General features: G+C 34.7%; 1 protein-coding gene across 3 annotated transcripts in view; it reads right to left on the bottom strand.

Moving 5' to 3' along the window:
- Window positions 1-1,732: 1,732 nt before the first annotated feature.
- Window positions 1,733-13,733, bottom strand: part of LOC131663273 (vesicular acetylcholine transporter) — an 897,411-nt gene continuing 885,410 nt past the window's right edge. For 2 of the 3 annotated variants that reach the window (XM_058933589.1, XM_058933590.1), the window contains exon 13: window positions 1,735-3,975. In XM_058933589.1, the coding sequence (XP_058789572.1) occupies window positions 3,766-3,975 (210 nt within the window). In that variant the 3' untranslated portion in view covers window positions 1,735-3,765. Of the gene's footprint in view, window positions 3,976-13,733 lie in introns of all 3 variants that reach the window. The other variant, XM_058933592.1, reaches the window with a different exon arrangement.

Raw genomic sequence — 13,733 nt, 5'->3', positions numbered from 1 at the left:
AAGCTTAATGTTCTTACTAAGTTGTTTGATAGTTTGGTAACATTGAAATTGTCGTCTTTTCTTCTGCGTTCCATAAATACTTCTCAGCATGAGTTTGTCCCTAATCACTCAACTATTACTAACCAGGCTAAGTTTGTTGAGTATGTCATGGATGCATTTCAGGTGAATTCCCAGGTGGATATATACTGATCTCAGCAACGCATTTGATTGCGTTAACCAATCTTTCAGATAGCTAAACTCTCTTATTATGGTCTCAATGGTGTATTGCTCGCATAGTGTAATTCTTATGTCTCTAGTCGTGTGTACTCAGTAAAGCTGCAGCAAGTTGTATCATTCGAGTACATAGCAGGATCCGGTGTGCCGCAGGGCTCTTAACTGGATCCACTATTATTTATTCTGTCATAAAATCCTCTAAAATCTCTTTTTACGCGGATGTTGCAAAGTTGTTTAGGTTGATATCCACTTGCAGCAATGCAATGGAGTTATAAGCCGATCTTCAAAGGTTCCATGATTGGTGTGAAGTGAATGGCCTATCGTTGAATATTAATAAGTGTGCAATTTTGTCTTTTTCACGCAATAGGATACTAGTTGAATATTACTACTTCTTTGGTTCGAATGCAGTAAACAGAGTTGCTGAGTTCAGGGACTTGGGTGTGTTGTTTGACGCTAGTCTTAACTTTGGTTCTCATGTGAGCCAATCCTGCATATCGGCTTCGCGAGCTTTCGCAGCGTTATTTAGACAATACCGTTCTTTCAGTCAACTAGACTCTATGATTGTTCTATATTATGCTCTTGTGTAAGCTCACATATGCAGCATAATATGGGCTCCTCAATATGATTACTTTTCCAACGCACTAGAGATTGTGCAGCATCGTTTTTTGCGTTTTCTCGCTAACAAATTTGGTCAACGTATGAACGTGTATTCTCATGACTATTCGGAGGTAGCTACAAAATTCAATATTTGCTCTGTTACATCTTTTATTAAATATCAGTTGGCATTGTTTATATATAAACCGTGTCACAATCTCATTGATTCATGCTTCCTTCACGATCGGATCTTGTATGCTCTTCCACCCCGTAACTTTCGAGCTCGTCAACATACTTTCTACATCCGTCCTCGTAAAGGCATTCTTAATTATGTTTCTGTTATTGATCGGTCCTGTATTATTGATAATAATCTGTCGGCTCCAATCGATATCCACTATATTAGTGTTGGATTATTTAAAAGAGCTGTTAAGTCAGACATCTTTCAATTCTGATAGCTAATCCCCATTTAATTCACTGCTGTTTTCTTCCCCGTCGTAATTATTCTACTAGTTTAATGTTATTTTTGTACTACTAGTTACGTTGTTACTATTTTTTTTGTATTTACTTTGTATTTTTTGTATTATATTATTATGTATTATTATTTATATTCATAAGGGATTATATCTCGTATAATAAATAAAAAAAATATATTACATTCTTAAATGTATTAGTATAATATAAGATAATGTATATAATATAATATAATATCACGTATTTATTATACATTTATTATATTTATAATTTATTTTCAAAGGAATTATCAACAACGAATATAGCCACGAATCTCAAATAGTATCACTACGCAAAACTTGTTTTAACAGAAAAAGTATTAATAATGAATGAAAATACTTATTTGCCTAATTTAATTTTGTTAAAGTAGATAAGACATAAATAACATGACCATTCCTATAGTCATTAATTTTTTATTAGAATTTTCAAACCATATATAACATATTAGTAAAATTTATATAATAAAAGAACTATTCTGCATACAATGTGATAATAAAAATATTTAGTGAATATAAAATAACTATAAGGCTCCAAATATAACTTTACTTAAAATTGTTCTAAAATCAGTATATACGCATCTGTAGCATTTCTTGATCATACTTTATAAGTTTCATTCACATCGGCTATATGTTTCTACTTATTTCTTTTAATAGATTAGCATATTATAATGATTAAATTATTAATTGTACCTTTGCAGTTATTAACTGTACCTGGGTTATAGGTACATATCTGAATGTAAAATTTTATGTTCTTTCCGTATCCGATATTGGAAATTAGGTTTTGCTAAATAGGAATAAAGATAATCTTGAAATGATCTAAAAAATGAATTTCAAGGTCAAAGTCATATTCGCCAGGAAATATTTTCTTTAGAGTCTAGTAAATTTCGTGTGAAACATTTTACGCTAAACCGTATTATTGTAGGATAGCTTAGATAGATTCAAAAAGAATAACATTGAAATCCGTATGATCTTGCCAATTATCTTCGGTTATCTTCCGAATTACACGTACGATAGAGCATCGGAACGTAATATTTTCCACTGATTTCCAATTTGGTGTCAAAAGTAGGGATAACTATTTAAAAAACGAAAGTTGACCTTGAAAAATAACTTTGAGGTTAAAATCAAGATCATCGCCAGATTCGTCAATGACTAAACTATAAGCATTATCTGAAATGTTTTTCTTAATGATGCAATCCGTATGAGTTTTTAAATGGTCCAGGACACTCCGTATACGAAGTAAGAATTAAATAGTAAATTAAATTAAAGTAAGAAGTAAATAGTACACTGTACGCTACACTTATACACAAACACAAATTTTAAATCGAATATTACAATCTTGTAATTTGGCATAATCATCCTAAAAAAATATATACAGCACACTGTGTGTCCTAAAAGTGCCGGAATCATCCAAAAACTCGTACGGAATGCGGGAAAAAATGTCAGTTGAAATTTATAATTTTGTTATTGATGAACGTGGTAATGACCTTGATTTCGACCTCCAAGTCATTTTTTAAAATCATTCAAAGGTCAACTTTCGTGTTTTTAAATAAAGAATCCTACTTTTAATACCAGATTGGGAATAAGCGGAAAATTTAACACTTAGATGATCTATCATATGAGCAGTTCGAAAGACCAACGAAGACAATTGTCAAGCTTATACGAATTTCACTATTATTCTTTTTTAATCTGTCAGTTCAAATGATCCTACAATAATACAATTTAGTGAAAAATGTTTTAGACAAAAGTTATTAGATTCTGATGGGGGCATTTTGTGGCGAACGCGACTTTAAACTTGAAGTATATTTTCTAGGTAATTTCAAGGTTATCTTTAATTTATTTTTTAATTTTCATTTTTTAACTCAAATTTAGAAAGAGCGCAAAATAAGTAGTATATGTCATGTATAATCTACTAATAGAATTTGCGATCTTTCAAAAAACCTAACGACCATCTAACAAATGAAGATAAGAATGGATATTTGATTGTCGATTGTCTGCTTAAATTGATTTTAGAACGAGAAAGGAGATTTTATTTGAACAAAATAAAATATTGTACAAATGAGCTTCGAAAATGGTAGCAACCATGAATATTATGTATATACATATATTAACCAAATGTTTGTATATATCTTCTTCATTAACATTTATTGTATATTTTTTAGTGTCTATTATGAATGAGAATTTTATTTTTCATTCTTTAACTGAATCAAATGACGAAAAAAATATAGTGTTTTATGTTGTTATCTAGGAATATTTTGTGACATATCTAAGTGAAACAGAAATGCATGTTTTCCTGTAAGAGTTCATGAGAATGTATAGAATCATTTCTATTAGTTTTCTTTTAAAAGTATTTCTATGTGCAACTGTAATTTTAATCTCAATATAATAATAATTATTTCTAAACATTCTAACGCATTTACTTTTTTAGACTATCGTATGAATTCTGTTCATTTCAAGATTGTTTTGAATTCTTCAACATTGAAGCCATATCCTGCAGGCTTTTTCTTAAAGTAACAGCAAACTTTCGAGCATTTGTGTTTTCGTTACTCTGGAAGGCGGAACAAGAAAAAATAAAACCATTTTTTCGTATATTATATCCACAACCATAGCCATCAGGAACAACTGGGCCATAACCTCCAATGGTATCGTTTTTTGTCGTTATCTGAAATCAGAAATTTTAATATATTAGTAAAAGCATTTTAAATATATTAATATATTTAGTATTAATGGTAAAAGTATTTTAATATATTTAACCTAACAAGTATTATGTAATACGTAAATTTTTATTTTATAGGATAATAATACTCATTTATTATTTCTACAAAAAAAAGGATAGAAGTCACGATAACGCTATATTCAGTAAAAAGTGCAATCAAATCCAAACATTACCTAAATATAATAATGTTATTATTATATATACTGTAACGGGGTGAAACCGTTTAATTATTATATTCGCGCGATTACATTAAAAAGACACGCGAAATTGTCAATGCTCACTACTTATCCGGGAGAGCACGAGAAAGTATGCGTCAGTCAACCAGTAATCTTTAATTACCTATACTAAATTGAGTGGAAGCTATGTGAGATGAGAGAATCAATGAAAACACTTGTTAGTAATGTAAATTGGATCTTTTATTATCCCTCAAAATTCACAAAAGGTCGGCCCGCGCGTTTGTTTGCATGCACGCTCGCTCGTCGACAACGCGCTTTGCCGGTACGCTCGCTGCTCTTAGTTATTAGAGCCGTTACATGCACGCATCGAATGTTAGAATCAAATTATTATTCGTATATTCGCGATCGCGAAATTAAGCTGGCCAGCTTACCTTATAATTGCAGGCGATCGGAGAACAACACGAATACCTCGCACAGAGCGGAACTGTTTTTATTGTTTCTTACGCGGCTCGCGAATGCGCGCACGGAGTGGTTTCGCCCTCGATGGCGAAACCTCACACACACGTACACTGCTTGGCCTTCAGCTGGTGTCCGGATGGCTCCTTGGAGGCAGCTGTCACGGCTATCTGGCATTCTCGATTATCAGCTGATCTGGCGTATCGTTGATAAGGGCACGTGAATTGGCGATTGCGGTAGCGAAAGCGGACGGACACTAGGATGGTCTAGGCTTCACTGGTTCGAATTCTATTGCGCGCGTTCCGTCTGCTCGCGTGCCGAATTCCTTCGTTACCTATTTCGTCCCCCCGGGAGGTGCTGTCCTCACAGACAGCAATTAAGTTAAATAATCAGCGCTAATTTGACGTTTACCGTCACAATACACACACATCCACACACACACACACACACACACACACACACACACACACACACACACACACACACACACACACACACACACACACACACACACACACACAGACACACACACATAACGTGTGATATCGGGGCATAATTTTACTCAATTTTAAAGAATTTCTTTTTTTTTATTTATTTCGAATAAACAGAATGAGAACCTTTGCTCGCAAGTGAAGAGAACTAAGATCGGAGTCACAGCTACAATATTCTTTCTGTTCCCATTGAAAATAGTTTCTATATAAAGCAATTAAAATCAACATACCACTGGTTTAGGTCTATACTTTTTTCGTTTAGCTGCTGCTCTCAGATTCTGTTCTTTCTCTTTCGCATGCACTAACAATAAGAGGGTCTGCAGTCCCGACGTGTAAATACACACCCGCCTACATGTTAATGAGTAACGTCATAAAACTGCAATCTGTTTCCTGTATCTAATTTTCCCACCGAATTCTCTTCTTTTAAGACGACCAAAATTTTATCATTGGGAAAGAGTAAAATAAAATATCCGAATTACAAAATTTAACCTTGCATATAACATTATAAATAATTATGGTCTCCCCATTCTTTTATTGAATCTCGATTTTCAAGCATAAAAACAATCATTGAAAATCATAGAGAATCATAGAAAATTATAGTGCATTAAGGCACCAAAATATTTTATTTACTTCTAAAGAATATTATAAAAAATTGAATAATATTTTAGCGACTATTATATAATAGTGCACATCTTTTTTTAACATAGGAATACATAGTTTACATTAAACAATAAGATAAAAGATAACAATAGTCCATATTTAAATGCAGAATATACCAAATAATAGTATAACAATCGATTTTATAACTATTCAGAGGAGTTTGGAGCTTTTATAAAATAGTTGTTTGGGTAAGGAAGAGTAAAAGGCCCGAACGGAGATCCGAAGGGTAAAGCAATTAAATGGATTTCAAATTAACGTTTTATAAATCACCAATTACAAAATTGATCGAATTAAGATATTTAAAACCGATACAAGATTAATAATTATAAAAAAAAACGAGTTGTTGCAGACAACTCTGAAACGCAAAGATTACGCGTACAATCGCGTACGCGCGAGAGTTTCCCTCTCTCATGGTTCAGAGTTCATGGGGCATCGCATGTTTTGGTTTTACCTCCGATAACTCCATGTAACTAGCTGTCCCGCTCGCTTCGCATGTCACTATTGGTTTTTGGAGAAGTTCACGACCCCCGCACTCAGCCGATCAACTTTCGAGTTCTTTTTTCCTGATCTCAATGCGAGATTCGGAAGGACACGTTTCTGAATTCGCTATGTTTTGGTCCGCAGCGCTGCATCAATTTTGACGATGCGCGTGCTTATTGAGCATTGGGACAGCGGCGCTCGATTTCGTCCATCACGATAAAGGTCTCGAGGAATCCATCGTCTCGCTTCACATAATTCAAAGGTCCGACATAAGCTTGAGTCAATGCGCATCACAGATAAATCGCCTGCAACCTGTCGCTTGTACATTTAGTCGAATCATTTAAAGTACTATAATTATAAAAGAAACTCGCATATTCTCTCACTTGCACTCCGCTACAAGCATTGTCGTTCGATACACACGCCATTCATCTAAATATACAAAGGACGAGCTATTTTTCTTTTGTACGGTTTCTTCGAGGAGGCAAGTGGAAACCCGATATTAAACTTGTGTACGCTCATCGGCTCTTGTCCAGCGCCAATTTTCTTGCGCGCGATACTCGTACGGGTGATCATAAATTATTTCTAAACGCGCTCGATAAGTGTTCCATCACGGCATTGTAAATTAGTATCGACCGGAAAGAAAACAAAATATTGAATTGCTGTATTTTGGCGTTATCTCAATTTATTATTGATTCCTTAATATAAAGTAACAATGTAAAATTACAATTAAATATGTCGACTAACATTTATTTGCGATAATTGGTTATAAACGATAACATTACTTTTGCTCTTAAAAATGACACTCAACAAGAGCTATCTTTCGAAAAAAAGGCCCAAGTTTAAAAAGGACCGCCCTCTCTCTCTCTGAAAACTCACGCCCTTCGACTAATTATGTGTTCTAGTTCGTTCAAGAAAATTCTTCAACGAATGCGGAAAATCTCGACTTTGCCCCATGGGTCTGAAGAAGAACATTTTCACCCAACCACCCACAAGTTATAAAAAGCTCTACACAAGGTCTCAAAGAGGGCAAGAAGGCAAGAAGTCAAGAAGTCAAGAAATCAGGAAGTCGGCGAGTGAAGGAGTGAAGGATTGAAATAGTAAAAAGAGTCGAGGAAGCCAAAAAGTTCAAAGAAGTCAAGCAAGTCAAAGAAAGTCTACGAAAATCAAGAGGAAATATAAGTATCACCAACCCGAGACAAAATAGCTAGATTCAGAGCGAGAATGAGAGAGAGAGAGAGAGAGAGAGAGAGAGAGAGAGAGAGAGAGCAGAGAGCAAGACTACAAAAGGATCTTTTATTTGGATTAAAAATAAAGAAAAGTAAGTTACAATTTTTATTTGGCTATCTTTCCTTGCTTTAGTTATTTACCTGTCTGGAAATTCATTAAGGTAAATCTGGTAAATTTCCGTTAGAGTCCGTTAAGAACACATTAAACGAGTATCTGGTGTGTTCGTAATAACACTTAGTTATTACCTATCTCGTAACATACAATTTCCTGTACGCAACAATATTGCTCATCATGGCTAATGTGTTACTCGCAAGCCAAATCAGAGCGACCCTGAGTCTACGCTTACTTCAAGCGTATGTGAGAGTGACTCCGACGTCATAAACATAAATATATTACACGGAATACCATCTTTACTAAACGAATAAGCCTAATTAAATAAGTGCCCATTAATACTTGACTAAAAAATGACTAGTTTATAAGGTTGCACATAAGGTTGTAATTATTTTACTACATTATTTATATACATAAACATTCAAGAAGATCTCAGCGATACTTTAAAAAATGTTCATGTATGTTTCCACTAAAACTTATCTCAAATCTATATAAATTAAAAAATAAGCTTATTGTACCCAGCAGCTTTGGCATATAATTAAAATTATGTATTTCGTTATATTAATGTTTTATCTGCAAGAATCTTTAGTATTACCCAAGGGAAAAGAATGAGGACAAGACGACACAAATTTTATTCTATTTATGAAGCTAGAATCAAATGACATTCCTCTTTAGTGATGATAAGATCATTGGTATATTCTTGGTACTTTATGACAATAGTAACAAGAAGCAGAACTTCAAGCAAGTGATTTGAGTATATAACCTAGTCCTCCGTTGTGAGTGTGCTTTTGATCGTTTGAGTAGATAAGCAATGTATGTTCTGGGACACAAAGGAGCCGACAAAGGATGCCGCCAATGTATAAGGATACGTGTATGTTCTGGGACACAAAGGAGCCGCCCGATGAAGGTGTGAAGGTAGTGACACCTTTTAATTTATGGTCAGACCCCATGGTGAGTGTCTAAAAGGCATGTGATGTACCTTTGACACCTTCCGCGTGCCAGTGGGCCCCATGCTGAGTGTTAAGGGGCATTTGATGTTGGTTTGACACCTCGCGCGCGCCGCCAATGTATAAGGATACGTGTATGTTCTGGGACACAAAGGAGCCGCCCGACGAAGGTGTGAAGGTAGTGACACCTTTTAATTTATGGTCAGACCCCATGGTGAGTGTCTAAAAGGCATGTGATGTACCTTTGACACCTTCCGCGTGCCAGTGGGCCCCATGCTGAGTGTTAAGGGGCATTTGATGTTGGTTTGACACCTCGCGCGCGCCGCCAATGTATAAGGGATATGTGTATATTCTGGGACACAAAGAGGCCGCCCGATGAAGGTGTCGCGATAGTGACACCTTTTAATCGCGATAAGGTGAGACCCCATGCTGAGTGTTGCATTTGATGTTCGTTCGACACCTCCCGCGTGCCAGTGGACCCCTTCGAGGGGGCCAGTCTCCCCCCCCCTCCTTCGATAGTAGGACGCTTCACCCACCCACCCACCCACTTAAAGAGGTTGTTAAGGTAGGATGCTGTAGAAGTCGGTAGGGTGTTTGGTAAACTATATGCTTATGCTGGCTGAGTGTGGACCCTCGGAAAGGGGGTAGCGTCTCTAGCTTGCTAGGCGCGTACGCCGTATAGTGTGGATGCTGTTCTCTCTCTCTCTCTCTCGCTCTCCTTAGTAAGCTTATGCTGGCTGAGTGTGGGCCCTCAGAGAGGGGGTAGCGTCTCTAGCTTGCTAGACGCGTACGTCGTATAGTGTGGATGCCGTTCTCTCTCTCTCTCGCTCTGCTTCGATAGTAGGGCGCTTAGTAAGCTTATGCTAGCTAAGTGTGGGCCCTCGGAGAGGGGGTAGCGTTTCTAGCTTGCTAGGCGTAGCCACCACCCACCCACCCACCCACCTCTTACCTTTCGTCTGACTACTCCCTCTTCAACCTACAGCGCCGAAACCGCTGCTTTCAGTGCCACCATAGTGCTTAAAAGCCGTGCTCGATTGGAAAAGAGCGCAGTCTTTCGAGACAGCCCGCTTCACTAGCTTTCTTAGCAGTGACAAGCAGTAGTAGTAGTAGTAGTAGTAGTAGTAGTAGTAGTAGTAGTAGTACTAGTAGTAGTAGTAGTATTACTAGTTATCCATACGTGCATTTTCATTACAATGGCTTCTATTTCTTATTTTGAAAATACAGTACGCGATTTATGGAAAGCCCATTACAACTCAGACCCTAATAAGGATGATTTTATTAGATGGAAAAATATAATAATTACCGCTTTGCATTCCCTTGAAGAATATATGTTACGGCCTAACTTAAGTAGAGCAATACGACAGAGATATCAAACATGCGCTACTCATTTGAATTCAATCGAAATTAATTTAAATAATTCCATAAAAGTCGAAGGAAATGTTAATTTATTACGAGTCATTCCAAACCAAATTGAAGGGGACGGAGTTATTTGGCGTGAAATAAATTCAGCATTTGAAAAACGTATCATTACTGCATTCATAGCCAATCAAGAACATAAAGATATAAAGTCATTCTTAAAAGCAGCAAATAAATTATTACAACTACAAATACCAAAATATCTTTCAATTCATAATACTCTAAAAATAATTATAGAAATGTCAGCTTAATTTACCGTAATAAAAGATAATGTAGAGGACATTCAAGTAAAGTATTTCAACACCGAAAATGTTTCTATTTATAAAACGACAGATCTTAAATTATGGTTTACAGAAAATATTGAAGATGTTATACTTAAAAATTTAGAAGAATTTCAAGAAAAAGATTCCGGTTGGACATTAAAAACTATCATCGGTATTACTGTTAATATAAATAAATTTAATCCTTTCAAACCTGGCTCATATATTCAACTACCAAAACAAATAGCGGATAAAAAAGCAATTATCAACGTTCAAAATACAGATAATGAATGTTTTAAATGGGCTGTGCTTGCCTGTCTTCATCCAGCTAGATTTCATAGCGAAAGAGTTCAAAATTATATGCCCTTTGCGAATGAATGGAAATCCGATGATATAAACTTTCCTGTAGAGGTAAAGAATATTCCTAAATTTGAAAAATTAAATAGTATTTTCAATAAATCTATACATACTAAAAAAATACGGTTTTAAATTCGAAGTCTCACCATATTATATATCAACTTTAAAACAAGATAAGCATGTAAATCTTTTGTTACTACAAAGCGATTATATTGATGAGAATGAAACAGAAAAATCTAATAGATCAAATAACAGTGATAATTTCAAATTAAAATTCCACTATGTATGGATTAAAAACTTATCTGCTCTTGTTAGAAGTCAAGTAACGAAACATACTGCACAAATTTATCTCTGTGAACGCTGTCTCCATTATTTTAATAATAAAGAAAAATTGAATATTCATGAGACAGATTGTTCAAAATTAAATAAATATAGAGTTAATCTACCTAATTTTCCTCTTCTGAAATTTAATCATTATGATCGAAAAGAAATGGTTCCGTTTATTATCTATGCTGATTTAGAGTGCTTATTGAAACCAGTAAATAACGGACGATCCTTCCAAGATCATGAAGTCTTTAGTGTGGGGCTTTATATAAAATGTAGTTATGATGATTCCAAATCAGTCTTTAAGATGTATAGAAAAAAACTGAATGAAGAACAATCACCCGCACAATGGATTATCAAACAATTTCAGATTTTGTTAGATGAAATGAATCAAATATATAAGAATGCAATAGAAATGAATCTTTCATGGCGTAATCAAATGGATTTCAAGATGAGCAAAATGTGTCATATTTGTAGAAAATATTTTTAACCTGATGAAACAAGAGTTAGAGATCATTGTCATTTGACGGATCGATTTAGAGGTGCTGCTCACGCATCCTGTAATTTAAATTATAAGAATCCTTATTTTATACCAGTTGTCTTCCATAACCTTACTGGATATGATTCTCATTTTATAATAAAAGAAATAGCTACTAGCTCTGATCTTGAGGGAAATGTGACTGTTTTAGCTGAAAACAAGGAAAGATATATAGCTTTCACAAAACACGTGGACGGTAGTACTATAAATTTTCGATTTATTGATTCGTTTCGTTTTATGCCATCATCTCTCGAAAAACTGTCTTCATACTTAACCAAACTAAATATCGTAGAGCATGAATTCAAGATAGATAAATATACAAAAACACAAATAGAATTATTGAAGAAAAAAGGCGTTTTTCCATATGAGTATGTTAACAGTTTTGAAAGATTAAAACAGACTTAATTACCACCTATCGAAGATTTTCATAGTCAATTGATAGATAGCAACATCTCTGAAGCTGACTATGAGCATGCTCAAAAAGTGTGGAATGCATTTGACATCATTGATTTAGGACAGTATTCTGATTTATATTTAAAAACTGACGTATTACTCTTGGCCGATATTTTTGAAAATTTTCGTAAAACGTGTATGGACGCTATCAACTCGACTCGGCACACTATTATACTACTCCTGGATTAACATGGGATGCTATGTTAAAGTGTACAAAAATTGAGCTAGAACTTTTAACCGATATAGACATGGTTTTATTCATCCAAAAAGGCATTCGAGGAGGTATTAGTCAATGCTGTAATAGATACTCAAAAGCTAATAATCGATATATGGGCTCAGAATATAATGAAAAAGAACCTAGTAAGACTTTGATGTACTTTGACGTTAACAATTTATATGGATGGGCGATGACGCAATCATTACCATATAAAAATTTCAAGTGGGTCTCTAACATCGATTAGCCTCATTTTTTCAATGTTTCCGATAATAATGAGGTTGGATATATTTTAGAAGTTGATCTAGAGTATTCAAAAGAACTACACGACGAACATAAGGACCTTCCACTTTGTTCTGAACACAACACGCCACCTGGATCAAGACAAAAAAAACTTTTAACAACACTGTATGATAAAGAACGGTATGTCATTCATTATAGAGCGCTAAAGCAGGCTATTAAATAGGGACTCAAAATAAAACAAATACACAGAGCACTTCAGTTTAATCAAAAGCCTTGGCTTAAAACTTATGTAGATTTGAATACCGAAAAAAGAAAACAAGCTAAAAATGAATTTGAAAAGTTATTCTATAAACTCATGATTAATGCAGTATACGGAAAGACTATGAAGGATGAAAAGAAACAAAAAGATGTTAAATTAATTAGTGCATGGAGTGGTAGATATGGAGCAGAAGCACGGATCACACAACCCAACTTTCATAGTAGTTCAATCTTTGATGAAAATTTAGTAGCAATACAGTTATCATGGACGTCTATTAGTATTAAAAAACCAATATATATTGGACTTTGTGTGTTAGATCTCTCAAAAACATTAGTATATGACTTCCACTATGGCTACATAAAAGAAAGACTACCTCATAAACCAAAATTACTTTATACTGATACAGATAGCCTCGTATATGAATTTAAAGATGTTGATATATATGAAGTAATGAAAGAAGATATCAATAAATTTGATACATCAGATTACTCAGAAAATAATCAGTTTAATATGCCGTTAGTTAATAAAAAGGTTATCGGTATTATGAAAGATGAATGCAATGGTAATATTATGAGAGAATTCATTGGACTTCGAAGTAAAATGTATAGTATACTAATAGAAAACCATCAAGCAATAAAGAAAGCAAAAGGCGTAAAAACACATACTGTCATAAAAACAATAGATCATGAAGATTTTCGAAACTGTTTATTAGATTTAGAAATTATTAGGTGTGAGCAATGTAATATACGAAGTGTATTACATCAAGTAAGAACAGAAAGAGTGCAGAAAGTAGCACTAAGTCCATATGATGATAAACGATGTATATTCGATAAAAATCCTGATACACTTCCATGGGGTCATTACAAAACTATTGAAACGTCAAAGCTTAAAATCAAGAGTGCGGAACAACGCAGGAAAAGAAAGATCATAGAAATGGAAGAAAATCCTCAAGAAAGCTGTAAGCTTCCTCTAACCTCCGACAGAAGTCGCTCAGAACAGAGTAGTATGCAAGAAAATCCTCAAGAAAGTTGTAAGCTTCTTCCAACCTCCGACAGAATTCGCTCAGAACAGAGTAGTAATAGTGGAGAGGAA

The sequence above is a fragment of the Phymastichus coffea genome, unplaced genomic scaffold, assembly GCF_024137745.1.
Source record: "Phymastichus coffea isolate CEN01 unplaced genomic scaffold, Cenicafe_Pcof_1.1 PCOF00032, whole genome shotgun sequence".
Taxonomy (NCBI): Eukaryota; Metazoa; Arthropoda; class Insecta; order Hymenoptera; family Eulophidae; genus Phymastichus; species Phymastichus coffea.
Note: the sequence above shows the minus strand (reverse complement) of the source record. Positions and strands in the feature narration are given on the sequence as shown.